General features: G+C 40.2%; 1 protein-coding gene across 1 annotated transcript; it reads right to left on the bottom strand.

The window, feature by feature from the left end:
* Window positions 1–18,735: 18,735 nt before the first annotated feature.
* LOC117875520 (ribonuclease H-like) lies at window positions 18,736–19,152 on the bottom strand. Its single transcript, XM_034766903.1, has one exon. It carries the CDS (start codon window positions 19,150–19,152, stop codon window positions 18,736–18,738), a length of 417 nt encoding a protein of 138 aa, XP_034622794.1.
* Window positions 19,153–19,590: the final 438 nt, after the last annotated feature.

Raw genomic sequence — 19,590 nt, 5'->3', positions numbered from 1 at the left:
TTAAGTAACATATACTCACCTGTCAAGATTTCATTGGTGGTATTTTTGGCTTACACCAGCCTAAGTGGGACAGAACAGGTTTATAGTTGCTTTTTTAAAACAGATTAGTTCATACATTTTAAAGCAACACTGTATGCAATACAAGTGAACAAGACCTGGGTAAACATTGACAAAATGAAACACTTTCCCTTAAAACCAAATCTGTGTAGAAAGCTAAAGAAAGGATAAATGCAGAAGTAGGTACTGCTGGCACAGCACTGGTTCCATTTAAGACAATTAATATTTTCACTAGAATTAAGAAACTGATCACATTGCAGAGGCAATACAATTCACCTCCCTCAAGAAGACATCATGCTTGCAGTGTTGTCAGATGATTGCAGAACTGCATGGATGTGACCTTAGGAGAATATTCCAACATTACAGTAAAAGGGAAGCTGATAGTTTGTGAAAGCATTGAAGAGATGGTGCAGGGGGGATCATTATGGATGGAAAAACACACACATTCTTCTTTGATCACAGAGGGATTTTGCAATAAAGGAACAATATTAAATGTTTTACAATCTTTATATTTTAATTTCATTAATTGTTCGTGGAATCAATTAATCTTTTCTTCAAATTAACCTTTTCCCCACAACTTTTGCCCTTTCTCCTTCTGCTTCCCCAGGAGCTCGAGCTAACGTAGCTTTGTTTTGTTCATTTTCTAGTCATCATTAAAACAACTTTGGGAATAAAAATTGCTAACTTTTGCTCACTGGTGACAGTCAAGCTCAGCATCAGTGGAGCAACACTTTGTGGGGGATGTCTAAGCTTTCTCAAAAACAGATTGGTAGGTTTTTGAATGCAGTATATTTAGAATGTGGAGGCTATTCCCCACCAGACGGTGGCAATTTTAATCTAAGTCAAACTTTGACTAGCTTGACAAGTGTCTCTTCCAATAAAAGCTTTTTAAAATGTGTATTACTTGTCAAAAGTACTGAAAATGCAGCTGTATGTGTAGAAGATGAAATTGTGATGCAGAAGGAGTACTTTACATTTTAATTTGTACTTAAAATGCAGTAAAATGGAAGAGATGCATATGCAAAGGGTGAAGACAAGATCTGCCCTGTAACACCTGCCTACATTTATTAGAGTCTGCAAGGAAGATGGGGATAGAGAAACATAGTTCTGCTATATTATTCCAACACTATTCTGATCTATTGAAGAAGTAAAGTTTTCCTTTTAATGTAAACAAACTTAGAATTATTGCAGATGATACCTAGAGAAAGGAAGAATTATCAATGTTGCTTTGCCACACCAACTTAGGGCTACTAGAATCTGCACCAGAAAAACAGTGTTTTAAATGTGTATTATGTTAAAAAAACCCATTATATGCAAAAATGTGTTAATTCAATATTAAAGTTTGTGCAGTATGAGTCAAGCAATGCCAAAGGTAAATCCCCAACAGTTGCATTAACTTGTCTGCACTGTACATTGTATGGACCAAACTATGCTTACCCCTGGTGGGTGCACTATAACAGAGATGAGCTAGTGAGTCCCTTCACCATGATGCATCAGTGCAGAAGGAAGCCATAATTTGGTTGGTAGAGCTCTGAATTTGCTAGGGGGAATGAGGTGGGCTAGTGCTGCTGGCATCAGTATGGCAGACCAGGGGAGTTATGTCAGGATGGGCCACTTGGCAACTGCGCTCTCCCTCTCTCACACAGACACACACCTACCTACCTACCTACCTAACTGTACAGTCTGAGATAGTAGAGTCTTCTTTTGACTTCCAGGATCTCCTAAGATTCACAGGAAGGCCTGGCAAAAAGCAGCTGGCAAGAATTTAGGGTCAAGCGAAATAAAATAATCTCTCTACTTCTCTCCCATGGGGGAGGTTGAGGTTGAGCCTAAGTAAACTCATACCTCCCAGCTTTAGGAGGCTCAGCAACCCCCTTTGTGAGATTTTTATGGAAAAAAGTCTCTTTCTATTGACCTCTGCCTAATGGCCAGATTACACTCTGAGATCTACCCCTGAAAGGGAAAGAGCTAAGGACTTTTTAAAAAGTTCTGTGCAGCTATGTTCACTGAATATAATCACTATTCTTTCATTCATTATTATCTCTACATACCTGGTAACCTTACGTGCATGGTATAGATTAGGTTGCATGATTAGATTAATATAACAAAAGTAAGGAGTGATGAATGAGACCAAGTCATTGGCCCTTTGGTCCTCTGAGAGAAAGGGTAAGTAGTTTGTATCATTAAGCAAACTCTGAGGACATTTTAAAACTTGTTTTTCAGGCAAAGGGGCTTGCTATACTCACAAGAAATCATAAGAAAAAGCCAGAGGGGGTAAGAGATCCAATACAGATCGGGTATATCCTTTTCAACTCTGATTTGCAAAGCAAAACAAACAAACCAAATGCCAGCAATATAACATAAGATCCTACTATGAGGGTGATTGGACCTTAATATTTATCTTGTAAAGGGACAGGTCTTGGCAGCTAATACAGAAGAATCCCAATCGATCTCAGACTCCTGGCAGCTGGTCAAGCTGAAGAACGGTCATACTGAAGCAAGAAATCATTTGCAAAATATAGTCCAGATGGATGAAGCAGCAGAAAATGAAGAGGAAGGACACTAACACTGTACCAACATCATAACTAAACCCTTTATTGACCTTTTCTTCAGCTTTCTTTCCTCCAAAGCCAACAAGTTATTCTGATTATTTTTAACTTTATGGTATAAATGGAAATAGCACCATAAACCACCTGTGCAACGTTATATGTATTCTAATCCTTTACATCTTATTTATTTAAAGTTTATTATAGTGAGTAATTTAGCAAACTTGTAACTAACAAAATTGCCAATTGCCACCTTTTTCATTTGGTGATATGTGATACTCTCATCTCCAACCCAATTTGCTCATGTGTCGTTTAGACTATAAGGTGCCTATAATGGAATGATAACCCATATTATACTAGGAGTACTTGTGGCATCTTAGAGACTCATTACAAACAGTTGACAAGAAGGTGTGAGTAGCAGTAGGGGGAAATTAGCATGGGGAAATTAGTTTCTAGCTTTTGTAGTGACCCATCCACCCCCCAGTCAAGAGCCATTCTAATTACCACTACCAAAGTGATTTTTCATCCTGTTGATAATAGCCCACTTTAATTGAATTGTCTCGTTAGAACTGACCCCCCATTGGTAAGGCAACTCCCATCTTTTCATGTACTGTTATATATAACTTCCTACTGTATTTTCCACTCCATGCATCTGATGAAGTGGGTTTTACCCACAAAAGCTTATGCCCAAATAAATTTGTTAGTTTCTAAGGTGCCAGAAGGTCTTCTCCTTGTTTTTGCTGATACAGACTAACACGGCTACCACTGTGAAACCTGTCACTATATTATACTGTTCAGCCACTAGGTAAAAATAATTTATTTTTAATTATTTAAAAATAATTTAAAATAAATTATTTAAACCAGTGGTTCTCAAACTTTTGTACTGGTGACCCCTTCCACATAGCAAGCCTCTCAGTGCGACTCCCCCCTTATAAATTAAAAACACTTTTTTATATATTTAACACCATTATAAATGCTGGAGACAATGTAGGGTTTAGGGTGGAGGCTGACAGCTCATGACACCCCATGTAATAACCTCGTGATCCCCTGAGGGGTCCCAACCTCCAGTTTGAGAACCACTGATTTAAACCCACCTCAGCTTTACCTTTTCGATTCGGACTTTCTGGTCGAAAACCAGACACCTGGGAACCCTAAATAGAATGAGAATGTTTTGTAGATCAACTGCATTTGTGAATAAGCTTATATATTGTGTTACTCCATTAAACTTGGGTCTAGACAGTTCTATGAAAAATAGTGCAAAAGTGCAAAATGCACCCTGATACTACAGTAGAGCCCAGAGGAAAACATCAGGGCTTCATTGTTGAAGGACCAAGATCCATTTGCTGTGGATGTAAGATCTTAACTACAGTTTCTGCTAAGAACTTTTCATATAGGCCCATAGTCCACAGTTTGGTCTGGGGCATGAGGGCTAGCTAACAAAGAACAATACATGGCTAAGAGAAAGCTGAGGTAGACAGACAACCTTGTGTGTTTCAAATCGATGAGCAGAATCAGCATGACTCCAGATGGTCAGTTGTAACTGGGTGTCCTTATCACGAGTTATAGACACACAAAGCACTGAGAAAGAGCTCAAAGTTAACTCCCTGGTATAGATGCCAGGATAGAGTTCAGGGAGAGGCCTAACATGATTGACGTGAGTAATGACACCCTCCCCTCACGGATGTATGCCAATCCGAGTTCACAGAAGAGCAATTGTAAAACTATAAACAATTGTTATTGTTGAATATTAATTACTGCTTCTTTGCTTTAAATATCCTGGAATGTACCTGTTGATCAACCCAGAGAGCTGCTACCTCATTCCCCTGGACCCCAAAATTAGGATTTAACCTATATACTTTAATAGAAATAGTTTGAGGGTAATTACCTGTGTGTTAGCAATATGTTAATTTGAGCCATGGGAGGAGCCATTATGTAATCTTTTAGACCACTGGCTTATTGTGCTTATCTTGTCTTGCTGCTAGAACCTATCCAGGGACTCAGGACCTCCTACCCCATCACTTCTTTCCGCCCAATGAGCGCCCTATATAATCTATGGTAATCAATTGTTTTGCAGTGTCTCTGAGCCTGATAAGCAAAGTGACACTCCGCCAGTGCTGGGCGTAATACACACCTGTACTTGATTCTACATGGTGCCCATTTCTGTTCCTTCAATTGTGCTAGGCCCTGCACAAATACCCAAAACAGACAATTCATGCCCCAGAAAACTTGAGACCTATGGTCTTTATTCAGCTAAGCATGTAAGTAGTCCATTGACTTCAGGGGAACTTTAGACATACTTCATATAGAACATGAGTTTATGAGCTTTTTAAAAAAAAAAAGCCACAATACTTGAGTCACTGAAATTCTGTCAGAAAACTCAAGGACATTTCCTAAATTATTTTCTCTTCAACCACATCTCCTACCTCTCACTGCGGTGAGGGCATTGAGAGCATTTGACTCTCTCTTCCATGTAGCAAATTCAAAAGCTATTGAGATAGAAGGAATGTGGTAGAAGTATTTCAGTCCTTCCAGAACAGTGTGACTGACTGTGGCATGAGAAAGAAAACAAAAGGAAGCGAAGACAGTAAAGGAATTTTAGAAAAAAAGATTACTTTGGGATTGAGGGCTCAGAAAAAATCCATCTCAATTTAAACACTCTCTCCATTGTTGATTGCTACTAAATTACAAATATTAAAATCTGTCTGCCTTCAGTGACTTGTAATTTGATAGAAAAATAACCATTTTTATTACTTACTTTACAATAGTCCCCAATGGTGATCTGAGAATTTAGCTGCTATTCCCAGGGTAAAGAAAACATCCGGAGATCAAAGGAAATGGCCTCTAGAAAACTAGAAACGAGTGTTCTGATGGCACAGTGATTGTGTATGATAGTTATTCTGGTAGAAAATAATATTGAAACAGGCAGTATTTCTGACTCCATATCTCTGAAGTTCCTGCCATGCTACTGTTGCTGGGTGTACTTAATTTAAGCTGATTCCTACACCAACCATCCAGATTTCTAACTATGCCCTTCCCAATATTACCTCCAATAATGTAAAGTAAAATTGAAGTATTGTTTATGAACAAGACCAAAATATTTTTGTACATCTTACATCCCTGTAAATGACAATTGTATAAGGAAACGGTCTCTCAACCTCTAATTTTTTATATTGACATACAAATAAATATTTAACTTGTTTAAAAAAATAATTTTTGTTGCGGTAGCATCCAAAATGTGTTAGGTACTAACAAGCACATAGAATGACAGTCCTTACCGAAAGAGTTTACAATCTAAAAATATTAAAATACAGCTTTCTGTTTTACTTCAAGTATAGGTAAGACAGTGAACTAATCAGAGTGCAACACTTTAAAGAACAGATTAAAAGGCAAATTCATATTTACAGCCAACAAAATATTCTCGAATCTCACTGGTCATTAGATCACTACATCTTGATGCAAAGGATTATATCAGGTAAAGAAAGGATCCACTGTCTTGGTTTAGATAGAAATGATGGCTACAGAATAAATCTTTGGAATTGTGATTGCTCAGAACATCTACACATCATATCTAGAACGTACTTTGCTGTGGTTACACTACTCCATTCCAAATTTTAAAAGTAGGCTATGAGTGTTGCTGGCTAGAGAATTTCCTAGCAACTGCACATTTGCTGGAAGACCTGATAACCTCTGGTGCACAGTTGCTAGGGAACTATAGACACTACATTAAGGTTAAGAACATATCTGTGCCTTGTTACGTAGAGTAGAACCCACCGCAGCAAGATTGTGGATCACTGGCTTGCCTGCCATGTAAAAGACCAAAATTAAATATGCAGATGACATCACTTTAGTGATGGATATCCTTAAAGACACAGAGCTGGCCTTAAGGGGTCTGGACAGTTTTATCTGTTTTTAAACATACACTATTCTGTGGTTATGAGATTTATGTGATGTTTCTCTAATTATTATTTTGTAAGCCAAACAGAATAAAATAAACTCTGTGAAACCAAGTAAAATAATCTATAACCTTTATAGGTAATTTCCACTAGGCTTCTGTGGTTGATGTATTATAACTAGTATACAGTGTTATAATTAGCTCTATTTTTTGTTGGGAATCTGAATGAAATCCACAGGGGGATAGGAAGTTGCAGTAGTCAAAAAAAGAGAAAAAAGTTGACAATCTGTAGACTGTCCTCAGACATGGTTATTGATGGTATTCTGACTGAATTACACACACACACGATATATATATATATATAGAGAGAGAGAGAGAGAGAGAGAGATAGTATTATAAAATATGAACAAAAACACTACAATACAGAAAAAAAAAAAACTTTCTGCCAGTCACTCCTTGCAGCAGAACTCCTGCAACTACACAGAGCCTCACTGATATAAAAAGTGAAACTAATGCTAGTTCAAAGCTATTCGGTATTCCACACAATCAGCATTTTTGAAGTGTCAGGTTCCCTTGGAGATTACTTGAAAGCTAAAAAAGGGAACATGGTTAATTTTCTAATGTTTAGAGAGCAATAACATGAGCATTATTTTTTTTGTGCTCTATATGGATAAAGCTTGAATTCCGTAGCCCTGAACTTTATTCTGTTCAGATTTACCTCATATGATCTTATCACTCTATTCTTTGACTTGAGGACATTTGATTTTAAGAAGAAAAATGATAAGGGAGCTGTTAGGGAAAATCCAACTATAGGACTTTTCAGATAACAATAAATATAACAGAAAGCTTGATTCTGCTTTCCTGTGTTGACTGCCATTACAACAAAATATAATACCAGGAACTGATACAGGCCTCTGTTTCAGACACTGCAAAGTACTCTATTGAAATGTTACACATCAGAATAACTTACTTTCCACCCCCTAATACAAATCAGTCAGACTTCTACTTCAGTAAGAGAAACTATTTTAAAATATAACCCAGTTACTAAAAGCATTGGAGAAAAGTGTTACTTATTTTTAAAAAGTTTTAAAATCCTTTAAGATCTTGAAAACAAAACCTCATTGCTTATTGCCACTAAAGTCACATCTACACTACAAAATTTAATTGACCTAATTTATGTCGGCATACAGCCGCCACAATAATTACATCACTTGTGTGCGCCCACACTTGCTCCTTGTGTTGGCAGTGCGCGTCCTCACCAGGAGTGCCTGCATCAATTATACTGTCTGTGACATTCTGTATCTCACACTAGCACCCTGGGACCCCCATATTTACTGCAGTCTTCTGATTATATGTTTTGTACAAAGAATGCCTTGTGAGGTATCATTTAAGAAGTCTTTATATGTTGAACCTTAATATCCTGTTGAATTGTATGTACTATCATTGTATATGAAGTTATGAAGTATTGCTATATGTGTTACTGAAATACTTTGTGGTGTTGGGAAACAGAGGCTTATAGTTTGACAATAAGATCACAGTGTGAGAGGCAGCCCAGGATGGTGGGTTTAGAGTGCTCAGCAATCCCACAGTCCAGGTGGTATGCCAGGGATCCTGTTACATCTTCAGTGTGGGGCATTGTGGGATAGTTCCTGAAAGCTGGTAACAGTTGATGTAAGCAATGCAGCGTCTACTCTGCTGACACTGAGTCTACCTAACTACATCAGCTTTGACGCTATGCCACTCATGGAGGTGGAGTTATTAAGTTGGTTTAACAGGGCAGTTATGTCGGTGGAAGCAAAATTTAAGTGTAGACTCTTCCATAGTTAGGCTGAAGTAAGCTGCCTTGCATCAACCTAACTTTGTTGTGTAGACCAGATCTAACTCTCATTGTATGCAGTGTAGTTGTAGCTGGGTCCCAGGATATTAGCAAGACAAGGTGGGTGAAGTAATATTTTTTATTGGACCAATGTCTGTTGGTGAGAGATCCAAGCTTTCGAACTTACATAGAGCTCCTTCTTCAGGTCTGGAAAATGTATTCAGTGTCACTACTAAATACAGGGTGGATTAGATTATTTAGTGTAACATATTCCAAAGGAACATTCAAGATGATGTAGGCTGTTAACACCTCTCCAGTCATAGGGGGAAAGGGAGGGAAGGCTGGGGGAGGGGAGACACGATGAAGTGGGTTATAGATTGTAATAATAAGCCATAAATCCAGTGTCTGAGTCCATGATTTTTAGGGTCTAGCAAATTTATGAATTTCAGCTCCCACGCTTGACATTTGTAGGTGTGCAGATTTCCTTTCATATGAGGACTGAGAGGTCAGGTATAGAGTGGTCCATTCCATGATGCAATCTACTTCCCTTGTGGAGTGTCTTTGTTCGGTGAAGATGGTTTTAAGTGTGTTAAGGTGCATATCCTGGACTTTCTCTTTGGAGCATATTCTGTGGTACCTAAGTGCCTGGCTATAGATAACAGATTTCATGATTTTTTGGGTGGTTACAGAATCGGTGAAGGTAGCTATGGTCATCTGTGCATTTCTTGTATATACTGGTCTGTAGAGTTCCATTGTTGAAGCTGATTGTAATGTCCAGGAAGTCGATGCTTGTGAGGGAGTATTTCAGGGAGAGTTTAATGAATGAGTAGAGGTTGTTGAAATTTAAGAGGGAGGAAATTTAAGAGGGAGTTTAGTTTGGCTGTCCAAAGGATGAAAATATAATTGATGTATATCAGGTAGATCATTGATTTTGTGGCATATTTGTCCCAAAATTCTTCTTCAATGTGGCTCACGAAAATGTATGCATATTGGGAGCCACCATAATATCCATAGATATTCCAAAGGTGAGGGTGAGGATGAAATGGATGATTCAGACAATGTGTTTGGGGTGGATATCTGAGAATTGCCCATTATCTTATAAATATTTTAGGCAGACAGCGATGCTATCATTGTGAGAGATGTTGGTGTATAGGGAGGTGACATCCATGGTGGCAAGGATAGTATTCCGAAGGCGGTTGATAATACTGTGAAGTTTCTAGAGGAACCTGGTGGTCTCCTTTGTGTGGTGAGTCGTTTGAGGATGATGTCTATGATTCCTAACATTCTTTCAGTAAGAGTGTCAAGGCCAGATATGATGGGTCTGCCTGGGTTCCCTTGCTTGTCAGTGTTGGGAAGAATATAGAAGGTCCCTGCGGTGGGTTTTTGGGGAATGAGGTTGTATACTTTCTCTTGGAGTTGTTTGGGGAAGGATTTGATAATATCCTTAAATACCATTATAAATTGTGATGTGGGGTTCTTCTTGAGTTTCTTATAATAGGTGCTGTCATAGATAATAGAAGATTAGGGTTGGAAGAGACACCAGAAGGTCATCCAGTCCAACCCCCCACTCAAAGTAGGACCAACCCCAACAAAAACATCCCAACAAGGCTTTCTCAAGCTGGGTCTTAAAAACCTCTAAGAATGGAGCTTCCACCAACTTTTTAGGTAACCCATTCCAGTGCTTCACCACCCTCCTAGTGAAATAGTTTTTCCTAATATCCAACCTAGACCTTCTCCACTGCAACTTGAGACTATTGCTCATTGTTCTATCATCAGCTACCTCTGAGAACAGCCTAGCTCCATCCTCTTTGGAACCCCATTCAGGTATTTGAAGGCTGCTATCAAATCCCCCTTATTCTTCTCTTCTGCAGATTAAATAGCCCCAGTTCCCTCAGCTTCTCCTCATAAGTCATGTGCACCAGCCCCCTAATCATGTTTGTTGCCCTCTGCTGGACTCCCTCCAATTTGTCCACATCCCTTCTACAGTGGGGGGTCAAAACTGGATGCAATACTCCAGATGTGGCCTCACCAGTGTCGAATAGAGGGGAATAATCACTTCCCTCAATCTGCTGGCAATGCTCCTACTAATGGAGCCCTATATGCTGTTAGCCTTCTTGGCAACAAAGGCACACTGTTGACTAATATCTAGCTTCTCATCCACTAATTCCCAGGTCCTTTTCTGCAGAACTGCTGCTTAGCCAGTTGGTCCTCAGCCTGTAGCAGTGCATGGGATTCTTCTGCCCTAAGTGCAGGACTCTGCACTTGTCCTTGTTGAACCTCATCAGATTTCTTTTGGTCCAATCCTCCAATTTGTCTAGGTCACTATAGACTTTATCCCTACCCTCCAGCATATCTACCTCTCCCCACAGCTTAGTGTCATCTGCGAACTTGCTGAGGGTGAAATCCATCCCATCATCCAAATCATTAATGAAGATGTTGAACCAAAACTGGACCCAGGACTGATTCCTGGAGAACTCCCCTTGATACCAGCTGCCAACTAGACAGCAAGCCGTTGATCAATACCCGTTGAGCCCAATGAACTAGACAGCTTCCTATCCACCTTATAGTCCATTCATCCAATCCATACACCTTTAACTTGCTGGCAGGAATACTGTGGAAGGTTGTATCAAAAGCTTTGCTAAAGTCAAGTTATATCATGTTCACCACTTTCCCCATATCCACAGAGCCAGTTATCTCATCATAGAAGGCAATCAGGTTGGTCAGGCATGACTTGCCCTTGGTGAATCCATGTTAACTGTTCCTGATCACTTTCCTCTCCTCCAAGTGCTTCAAAATGGATTCCTTGAGGACCTGCTCCATGATTTTTCTGGGGACAGAGATGAAGCTGACCGGTCTGTAGTTCCCCGGATTTTCCTTCTTCCTTTTTTTAAAGATGGGCACTATATTTGGCTTTCTCCAATCATCCGGGACCTCCCCCGATTGCAACAAGTTTTCAAAGATAATGGCTCTGCAATCACATCAGCCAACTCCCTCAGCACCCTTAGGTGCATTAGGTCTGGCCTCATGGACTTGTGTATGTCTAGCTTTTCTAAATAATCCTTAACCTGGTCTTTCAGCACGGAGGGCAGCTCACCTCCTCCTCATACTGTGCTGCCCAGAACAGCAGTCTGGGAGCTGATCTTGTCTGTGAAGACCGAGGCAAAAGAATTGCGTACTTCAGCTTTTTCCACATTATCTGTCACTAGGATGCCTCCCCCATTCAATAAGGGTCCAACACTTTCCCTGACCTTCTTCTTGTTGCTAATATACCTGTAGAAACCGTTCTTGTTACCTTTCACATCCCTTGCTAACTGCAACTCCAATCGTGCTTTGGCCTTCCTGATTACATCCTGCATGCTCAAGTAATATATTTATACTCCTCCCTAGTCATCTGTCCAAGTTTCTACATCTTGTAAGCTTCCTTTTTGTGTTTAAGCTCACCAAAGATTTCTCTGTTAAGCCAAGCTGATCACCTGCCATATTTGTTATTCTTTCTGCCCATCGGGATTGTTTATTCCTGTGCCCTCAATAAGGCTTCTTTAAAATACAGCCAGCTCTCCTGGACTCCTTTCCCCCTCCTATTAGCCTCCCAGGGGATCATACCCATAGTTCTCTGAGGGAGTCAAAGTCTGGTTTTCTGAAGTGCAGGGTCCGTATTGTGCTGTTCTCTTTTCTTTCTTTTGTCAGGATCCTGAACTCAACCATCTCATGATTGCCCAGGTTGACAGCCACTTCTACTTCCCCTACCAATTCTTCTCTGTTTGTGAGCAGCAGGTCAAGAGGAGCACGGCCCCTAGTTGGTTCCTCCAGCACTTGCACCAGGAAGTTGTCCCCAACACTCTCCAAAAACTTCCTGGATTGTCTGTGCACTGCTATCAGAGAGTTGTCAATTGGCCTAGTTTATGTAGTTATCATAGTTGAGTACTACAATGGTGCTTTGTCTGCTGATTTGATCACTATTTGTGGTTGGATTTTAGAGACCGTATAGCTGTCCTTTTGGTAGTGGAGAGATTGTGGTGGATGTGATGTGTTCGTTATGGATTTCAGAGTCAATTTTCTTCCCGAAGCAATCAATCTAATGATCAAGAGTGTGATTTCATCCCCTGTGATGTGTCTAGTCAGAAGATTCTTTTTTCTTTTGACTGTCAGTGGGGATGTAGTAGTTGTAGGTCATGTCATCATTGTTGTGAAGTAATTCTTTGAGACAGAGTCGGCAGAAGAATTCTTCGAGTTCTCCACATGTTAATATGTTATCAGGTTCTGTGGTGGGGAAGAATTTCAATCCCTTAGGGATAGAGATAATTCAGCTCCTGTTGAAGAGCCTTTAAGCTTAAATTCATAACTTTGCTAGATACTAAAAATCATGGAGTCAGAGAGAGAAGATTTATGGCTTATTACGGCAATCTATAACCCACTTGCCCCCGCACCCCATCCTCTTCCCCTCCCCTTTTGCCCTGTGACTGGAGAGGTGTTAATGGGCCACTTCACCTTGATTGGCCCGACAAAATATGGATTAACTACTTGTGCTAAACCTTGTACATTCCACCTTGTATTTAGCTGTGACATTGCAAGTACATTTCCCAGACCTGAATAAGAGCTCCATGTAAGCTCAAAAGCTTGTCTCTCATCAACAGAAAATGGTTCAGAAAAAGGTATTACCTCACCCACCTTGTCTCACTAGCTCTTATGTCAGTTAGTCAGACATGAGTAGGAAACAGTAAAAACAATTCTTTCCTCTTTTCTAAATATAGAATTTCTGACAAATTTAGTATTTGAATAAGCCCATTTTCAGAGAAAGTACAGGCACTCTATATAAATGTTAAAATCTGTTTTAGTAATCATAGGCTCTACTGAATTCTCTTAGCCACCCCACCTCTTCGTTTATCTGTTTAAAAATAGTTCCCAATTAGATGCCCTACTTAATTACATCCTTACCCCTTTCCCCTTCTTCATTTCTTCCTACAAAAGAGGCGAGGAATGTTTTTGAGAGTTTTATTAACTCTTTTCAATGTGGCATCTAAATGTAGAAATACATTCCATTCCATTTCATATTCTTTTGCTAATTTGCAGACACAAGGGCATTTGTGAGAGCACTATATAGCCTATAGTTACTAACGTAATATCTTCTAGCTATTATACACATTGTAATTCTAGTATTTTCTCTGAAATTCTGCTTTTCATACAGATTTTAAGAAATTTTCCATTTAGAAAATAGTCAAAGCAATAGACTAACATTACTTATGTTCACTGGACATAAAGATCAATGAGCTGTTCTTGTTGCAGGATCAGGGCCTTTCAAAGGACACCAGGAAAGCTTTAGATGTGCCATTTCCTCTACAGAAATTAAAAGTACTGCAGCATGGGAAGCACATCTTTCTATTTGATGATTTTGTTCATTTTTGTGTCCCCCAGAGAAACTTTCTGTGGAGCAAAAAGAACTAATAAAACTGAATGACTGGCAGGGTGTTGCCTTCAATGGAACACATTCAGCATGCTAGCCAAGTTAATGCAAGAGAGACGAGATGAACCAGGAAAGGGACAATCTGGAGAAAGGGAGACAACAGAACAAAGAGGCAGAAAACGGGAAAGAAGTAAAACAAAGGAAGGGATGAAATAAACAGAATATGAAAACTGAGGCAAGAAATAAAAACAGAAGGGAAAGAGAAAAGAAGAAAATAAAGAAACAAAGAGAATGTGCATGAAAGGGAGAAAGAGTGGGGGGAATCCCCAGAAACAACAGCTTGTCGGTCATTTTATTCTGCCTAAAAGCAATAAATTCAGGTATTGTGAAATGGCTGTGGAAATAGAGACAGTCCAAATCCAAGCTCATATAATTAAGAAAATAGAAAAAATCTAATGCAGAAGGAAAAACAAGAAGCATGTTGACATCACATTTGGCATACTTGACCAAACTGATTGTCTTCTATGATAAGATAACTGGAGGAGTGATGTGATATACCTTGACTTTAGCAAAGCTTCTGATACAGTTTCCCACAGTATTCTTGCCAGGAAGTAAAAAAAGGTATGGACTGGATGAATGGACTATAAGGTGGATAGAAAGCTGGCTGGATCATCAGGCTCAACTAGGTAGTGATGAACAGCTCAATGTCTAGCTGGCAGCTGGTATCAAGCAGAGTACACCAGGGGTCAGTCCTGGGGCCGGTTTTGTTCAACATCTTCATTAATGATCTGGATGATGGGATGGATTTCACCCTCAACAAGTTCGCAGATGACACTAAGCTGGGAGGAGTGGTAGATATGCTGGAGGGTAGGGATAGGGTCCAGAGTGAACTAGACAAATTGGATGATTGGACCAAAAGAAATCTGATGTGGTTCAACAAGGACAAGTGCAGAGTCCTGCACTTAGGACGGAAGAATCCCATGCTCCGCTACAGGCTGGGGACCAACTGGCTAAGCAGCAGTTCTGCAGAAAAAAACCTAGGGATTACAATGGACGAGAAGCTGGATATGAGTCACCAATGTGCCAGACATGCCAAACCCTGAATTAAACTCAGAAATTGGGCTTGTTTTTTGGCTTAATTGGTTTGTTGCCTAGTTTTTGGTTTGTAGCTTGTTGCAGCTTGTTGCTGCTGCTTCTTTTTTTTTTGACCGGCTCCCAGCAACCAGGGGCGGGGGGGGAGGTGCAAGCAGGGACAGAGTCAGGAGTGCACAGCGGGCCCACTACAGTCCCAGACACATACCAGGAGTATCTAGTTACATAGAGTGTTGGAGTTCTTAGGGTTTGGCTTGTTTTGGCCTTGTTTTCAAATGGGATTAGCTTGATTTTTGGCTTATTGTGAAAGTCAGGGTGCTTATTTACTGCATGAAAGTTGGCAACTGTGCAATGTGCCCTTGTTCCAAGAAGGCTAACAGCATATTGGGCTGCATTAGTAGGAGAATTACCAGCAGATCGAGGGTGTTATACCAATAGAATAAAAACCAGCAGGATCTTATTAAGAGGGATAAGGCAAAGATGCCACATTTATTGTAAATATACTGATAAAGCAAAAGATAAAGTAAACAACGTTGTTTGACTACTTATTTCTTATACATACACACATACATATATATATATATATATATATATATAGAGAGAGAGAGAGAGAGAGAGAGATTCATTCACACAATCATTCATTCAAGTTCTGTATAGGTGTTATAGTTACCAGCCTAGAAGTTGCTCATGCCAAGTTACTGGCCAGGTATCTTGGTCATGAGGATGGAGCCGAGTCTGTGTCAGGTGCACCTGATGCTCCTGGAGGCTGGCAGCAGAACCAGAGACTCAAAGTCATCAGTCTTTAGAGTCCATTCTTATAGGAATTAGTTCCTATGTTAGTCTATGGGAGCTGTTTCATCCTGCTGTTGCTGACTCAATCAGCAGATGGCACATTCCTGTCCAAAGTGGCACATTCCTGGTGGCTCCACACTGTCCAAAGTTTGTGTTTCTCATCCTTCCAGGTGATGGGGTGGGTCCCAGTTTACCCTCCGGGGGTTTCTGGTCATCCACTTGACACATTCTTCGGCCGATGGATACTCCTTTTCTAGGCTGGCACCTCCCTAACCATCCATGTATATCAAGCATTCATCAGCATACATTCCATCCCTTAACCATATTTTAATTTACTGTCTCCACCACTTTCAGAGTGTGTGCTAATTCATTTGAGACTCCCGGCCCTTTAATCACAGAGGGTGGGGGTCTGTCCTAGGAGCCATTGAATGAAGTGAAAGTCACTTAACAGCTTATAGTGTTTGTTTACATTGTATAACAAAGTCAGTTAACTTGTTTGTAAGTTTTACATAGTAGTCACAGGATAGATATAATCAATGGTTTCTACAGACAGTAGCTTACAAGTTTTAACAGAAGACCCAAGAGATTTTTGTACTTGGTGAAACTGTTGGATTTTAAAGTATGGGGGCCAAATTATGAGGGGGTCACTGTCACTTGGGGGAATCACTGTTAGTACCTTCTTTAATATCCCTACATAATCCCCCTTTTGACACTACGATATTTATATAATCGTTAGTGTCACTTTCTTTTTAACCTGTTTGAGAGAAGGTACTGTGAGGCAACATGTGTTTGTGATTCCAATTTAGCATACATTCTGTTTATCTGAAAACACATGCCATACATACCAATTATACAAATACAATTTAATATCAAGACTACTATCAAGGGGTGTAGCATTACTGATAGGATGCCAGTGGTAGTCGGGGACCATCCAGAGAATCATTTACATTCATCTACTGGGGGGGTTGCTAACACTCCCATCCTCCCAAAATACTTCCTCCCATGAGTGGATACATACACATTGTCCATTGTACAATACTTTGGTGTCATTATCCAATTCATCCCACATACATGATTCCAATGAAACATCTTTACTACAAGGCTCTGGGGCAACCGGTAAGGTGAGGCATACCCACTTTTGAGGAGTCCATTCGGTACAACCTCTAGTGTCCAATAGTTTTCCTCCCTCCCCAGCCCACTGGCTCGAGGTCCGAGGCAGCCAGAATGATCCCATGTGTAATATGGGGAGTGGGCTAACCTTCCATACCTTTGCCTCCAGAGACTGTTGATGTGCTATTTTTACAATTATTTCCCCAATTAACAAGTCTGGTTTCACAGTGCTGGAAACATACTGCATCCAGTCATATTGGTAAGTATCAAACAGAGATCATTTCCTTTGTTTTAACAAATGCATTAAAACCTTAATATTACCCAAAGTTACCCAAAACATTTTGTGTTCCAAAGTAGATAGGGCAAGTATCTGCATTTCAGTGCATCCCATAGCTATAGCCGTTTGCATACAGATCAGTGCTGCTCCTACAACACTCCGCCCCTTGATCTATGATCATTACAGTACAGTAGTTGTCATTGTAGGGCACAGGTGATCTGTTGTAAACAAACCAAACAATTATAAGCAGGTGAGTATAACTAAAATCATTACAATTGACCAAACACCAGATATAATATAAACAGAAATGCAAACAATTAATTATAATAATTGGGAATACAATAAAACCTAAAACCATTACAATAATTAGGTACATTGACAAATAAAATGAGGTCCAAGTTTGATGCTGCAATAGTCATCAAACAATAAAAGTTACTGAGGTTAGGACCTTTTTAATGCAGAATCCCCTATTTCTAACAGTTGTTCTTAAGAGGTTTCTGGGGACCTGAAAGATGGGGCCCTGCAATCATGGGCTAAGGTTTTACAGGTTATGGGGGCCCAAGAACTACCCTTCAGGGCTTGGGGAAGTAGAATACAGAGTGCATAGAGGAAAGTGTGGAATTAACAGTACAAGCAAATGTAACTAACAATACAAATGTATCAATAACAAAAATTAACAACAAAATGACTATTAGAGAACCTAACAAAAAATAAACCTGATGCACTGGGGACCAAAGTCTTTTGGACACAAGTGGTGATTGATAAGTTGGATGGATATGGGGGAAGTAGAAGAAAAGACATTTGTCTTGTCTAGTGTAGTATCCCCTTTTTCTCTGGACCCAATGCTAGCACAGGACACCACTAGAGACAGACACAGAACATGCAACACTGAACACAGAATTTGTCGCGACACTATAACCATGGTCTTTTATAACTCTTCAGCTGGTACCAGCTCTCCTGATGTTCTGGTTCAGAGCCTGAAAGATAGAAGCTTGGAAACAAATTAGCACAGTGCTTTCACCCTGGCAGAACCTGCTTGGTCTCTGCCACAGTGTGTTTGGCACTTGGGGCTGCACAAATGCTAATTAAGTGGTGCATTTCTGTTTTAAAATCTCCAGCCATTTTGCCATGGCCCGGAGATACTTGTCCTGAAGACTGCGGTCTGTATGGGACATGGAGTTTGTGTGAAACCCCTAATGCTTTAAGCAGTAGAGTAAATATGTCTCCCACAAAGGATCCTCCCTTGTCTGAGTCGATAATCTCGGGAGTCCCATATCTGCAAACCACTTCAGAGAATAGTTTCTTAGCGGCTGTGCGGGCGCTATTGTTCCTAGTAGGGAAAGCTTCCACCCAACCTGAAAAGGAATCTGTGATTACAAGTAGATATCGAAATCCTTCTTTACTCCTTGGCAATTTATCAATGAAGTCAATTTGGATTCTATGCCAGGGTCCCAGTCTTCTTTGATGTAGCATCTGAGGCTGGTGTGGAGGACAAGCTTTATCTTTGGCACACTGTATACAATTCCTGACCCATGTATCCACATCATCTCTCATCCCCTTCCATTCTGCCACTTGCTTTAACCTTCCCAGCGTCCCTTCCACTCCTTCATGCATGAACTGATGAGCTATGACCAATTCCTGTCTTTCAATCCTTCCTGGGACGCGGACTGCTTCTAATACCTTCTTTTCCTGCCTTCGGGTCACCGCTGCTATCCCTTCATAATCTCTGGCTATGGCATCAGCACGGTTATTTCATACTGTTTCAGCTGCGGAGCCTTTTCCATGTGCCTTGACATGTTTGATTTTAAGCTGGTTGGGATGAGAGGTAACCCAGGCATAAATCCATTTCCATTCATCTATATATGCTATTTTTTTCCCATCTGTGGCTTTCCAATTGTTCCTCTGCCAATCAAACATCCAATATTGCACCCCATTTACACAGTAATTGCTGTCAGCATAGATGTATACAGTTTTGGGACAGTTCTCTGTTTCATATTGTTTTAGGACTGGGTATATGGCATGGAGTTCAGCATGTTGTGCTGAGCCATGATCCAAATACCCCTTTAGTACCTCTTCTTCTAAATTAATGGCTGCATATCTGATTCTCTTTTTACCGTGCACCACCATGGAACTACCATCGGTGTACCAAATATGTCTCTCCTGACCCATGGTATCCAATTCTTCCAGGGGGGGGGGGGTGCTTGGGCTTGTGCTATCCTCTGTTCTAGTGTGACTGCTGGACATACATTTTATTTCTCTGCTTTTGCAGCAGAGGCTTGTAAATCTTGGTGCAGTTTTTTTATTTTTGCATGTAGCCAATTGAAGGAATACCTTGTTACAGGTCTTCCATAGAAGCCAAACTGCAGCTGCTTCCTTTTGTTTTTACAGAGTTTTCATGTACCCTCGTCAAAGTGACAGTCTGATTACACAGAGCCATCTTAAGGCTCAGTGTTTCTAGCAGTGCTTCTTTTTGTTTTGTGCACCTCACCCCTGCTGTTGCTTCAGAGGGGCACTGTTAATTTCTTATTCTTTTACTACAGCTCTCATTTGCTATTTTGTTACACACACAAAAACAACTAAACAAACAAACAAGAAGAATCCAGAATC

The sequence above is a fragment of the Trachemys scripta genome, chromosome 3, assembly GCF_013100865.1.
Source record: "Trachemys scripta elegans isolate TJP31775 chromosome 3, CAS_Tse_1.0, whole genome shotgun sequence".
NCBI lineage: Eukaryota > Metazoa > Chordata > Testudines > Emydidae > Trachemys > Trachemys scripta.
Note: the sequence above shows the minus strand (reverse complement) of the source record. Positions and strands in the feature narration are given on the sequence as shown.

What these genes read in the sequence shown, in the direction of transcription:
- LOC117875520 (XM_034766903.1), bottom strand. Translation starts at nt 19,152, where the DNA reads ATGGGTCAGGAGAGACATATTTGGTACACCGATGGTAGTTCCATGGTG.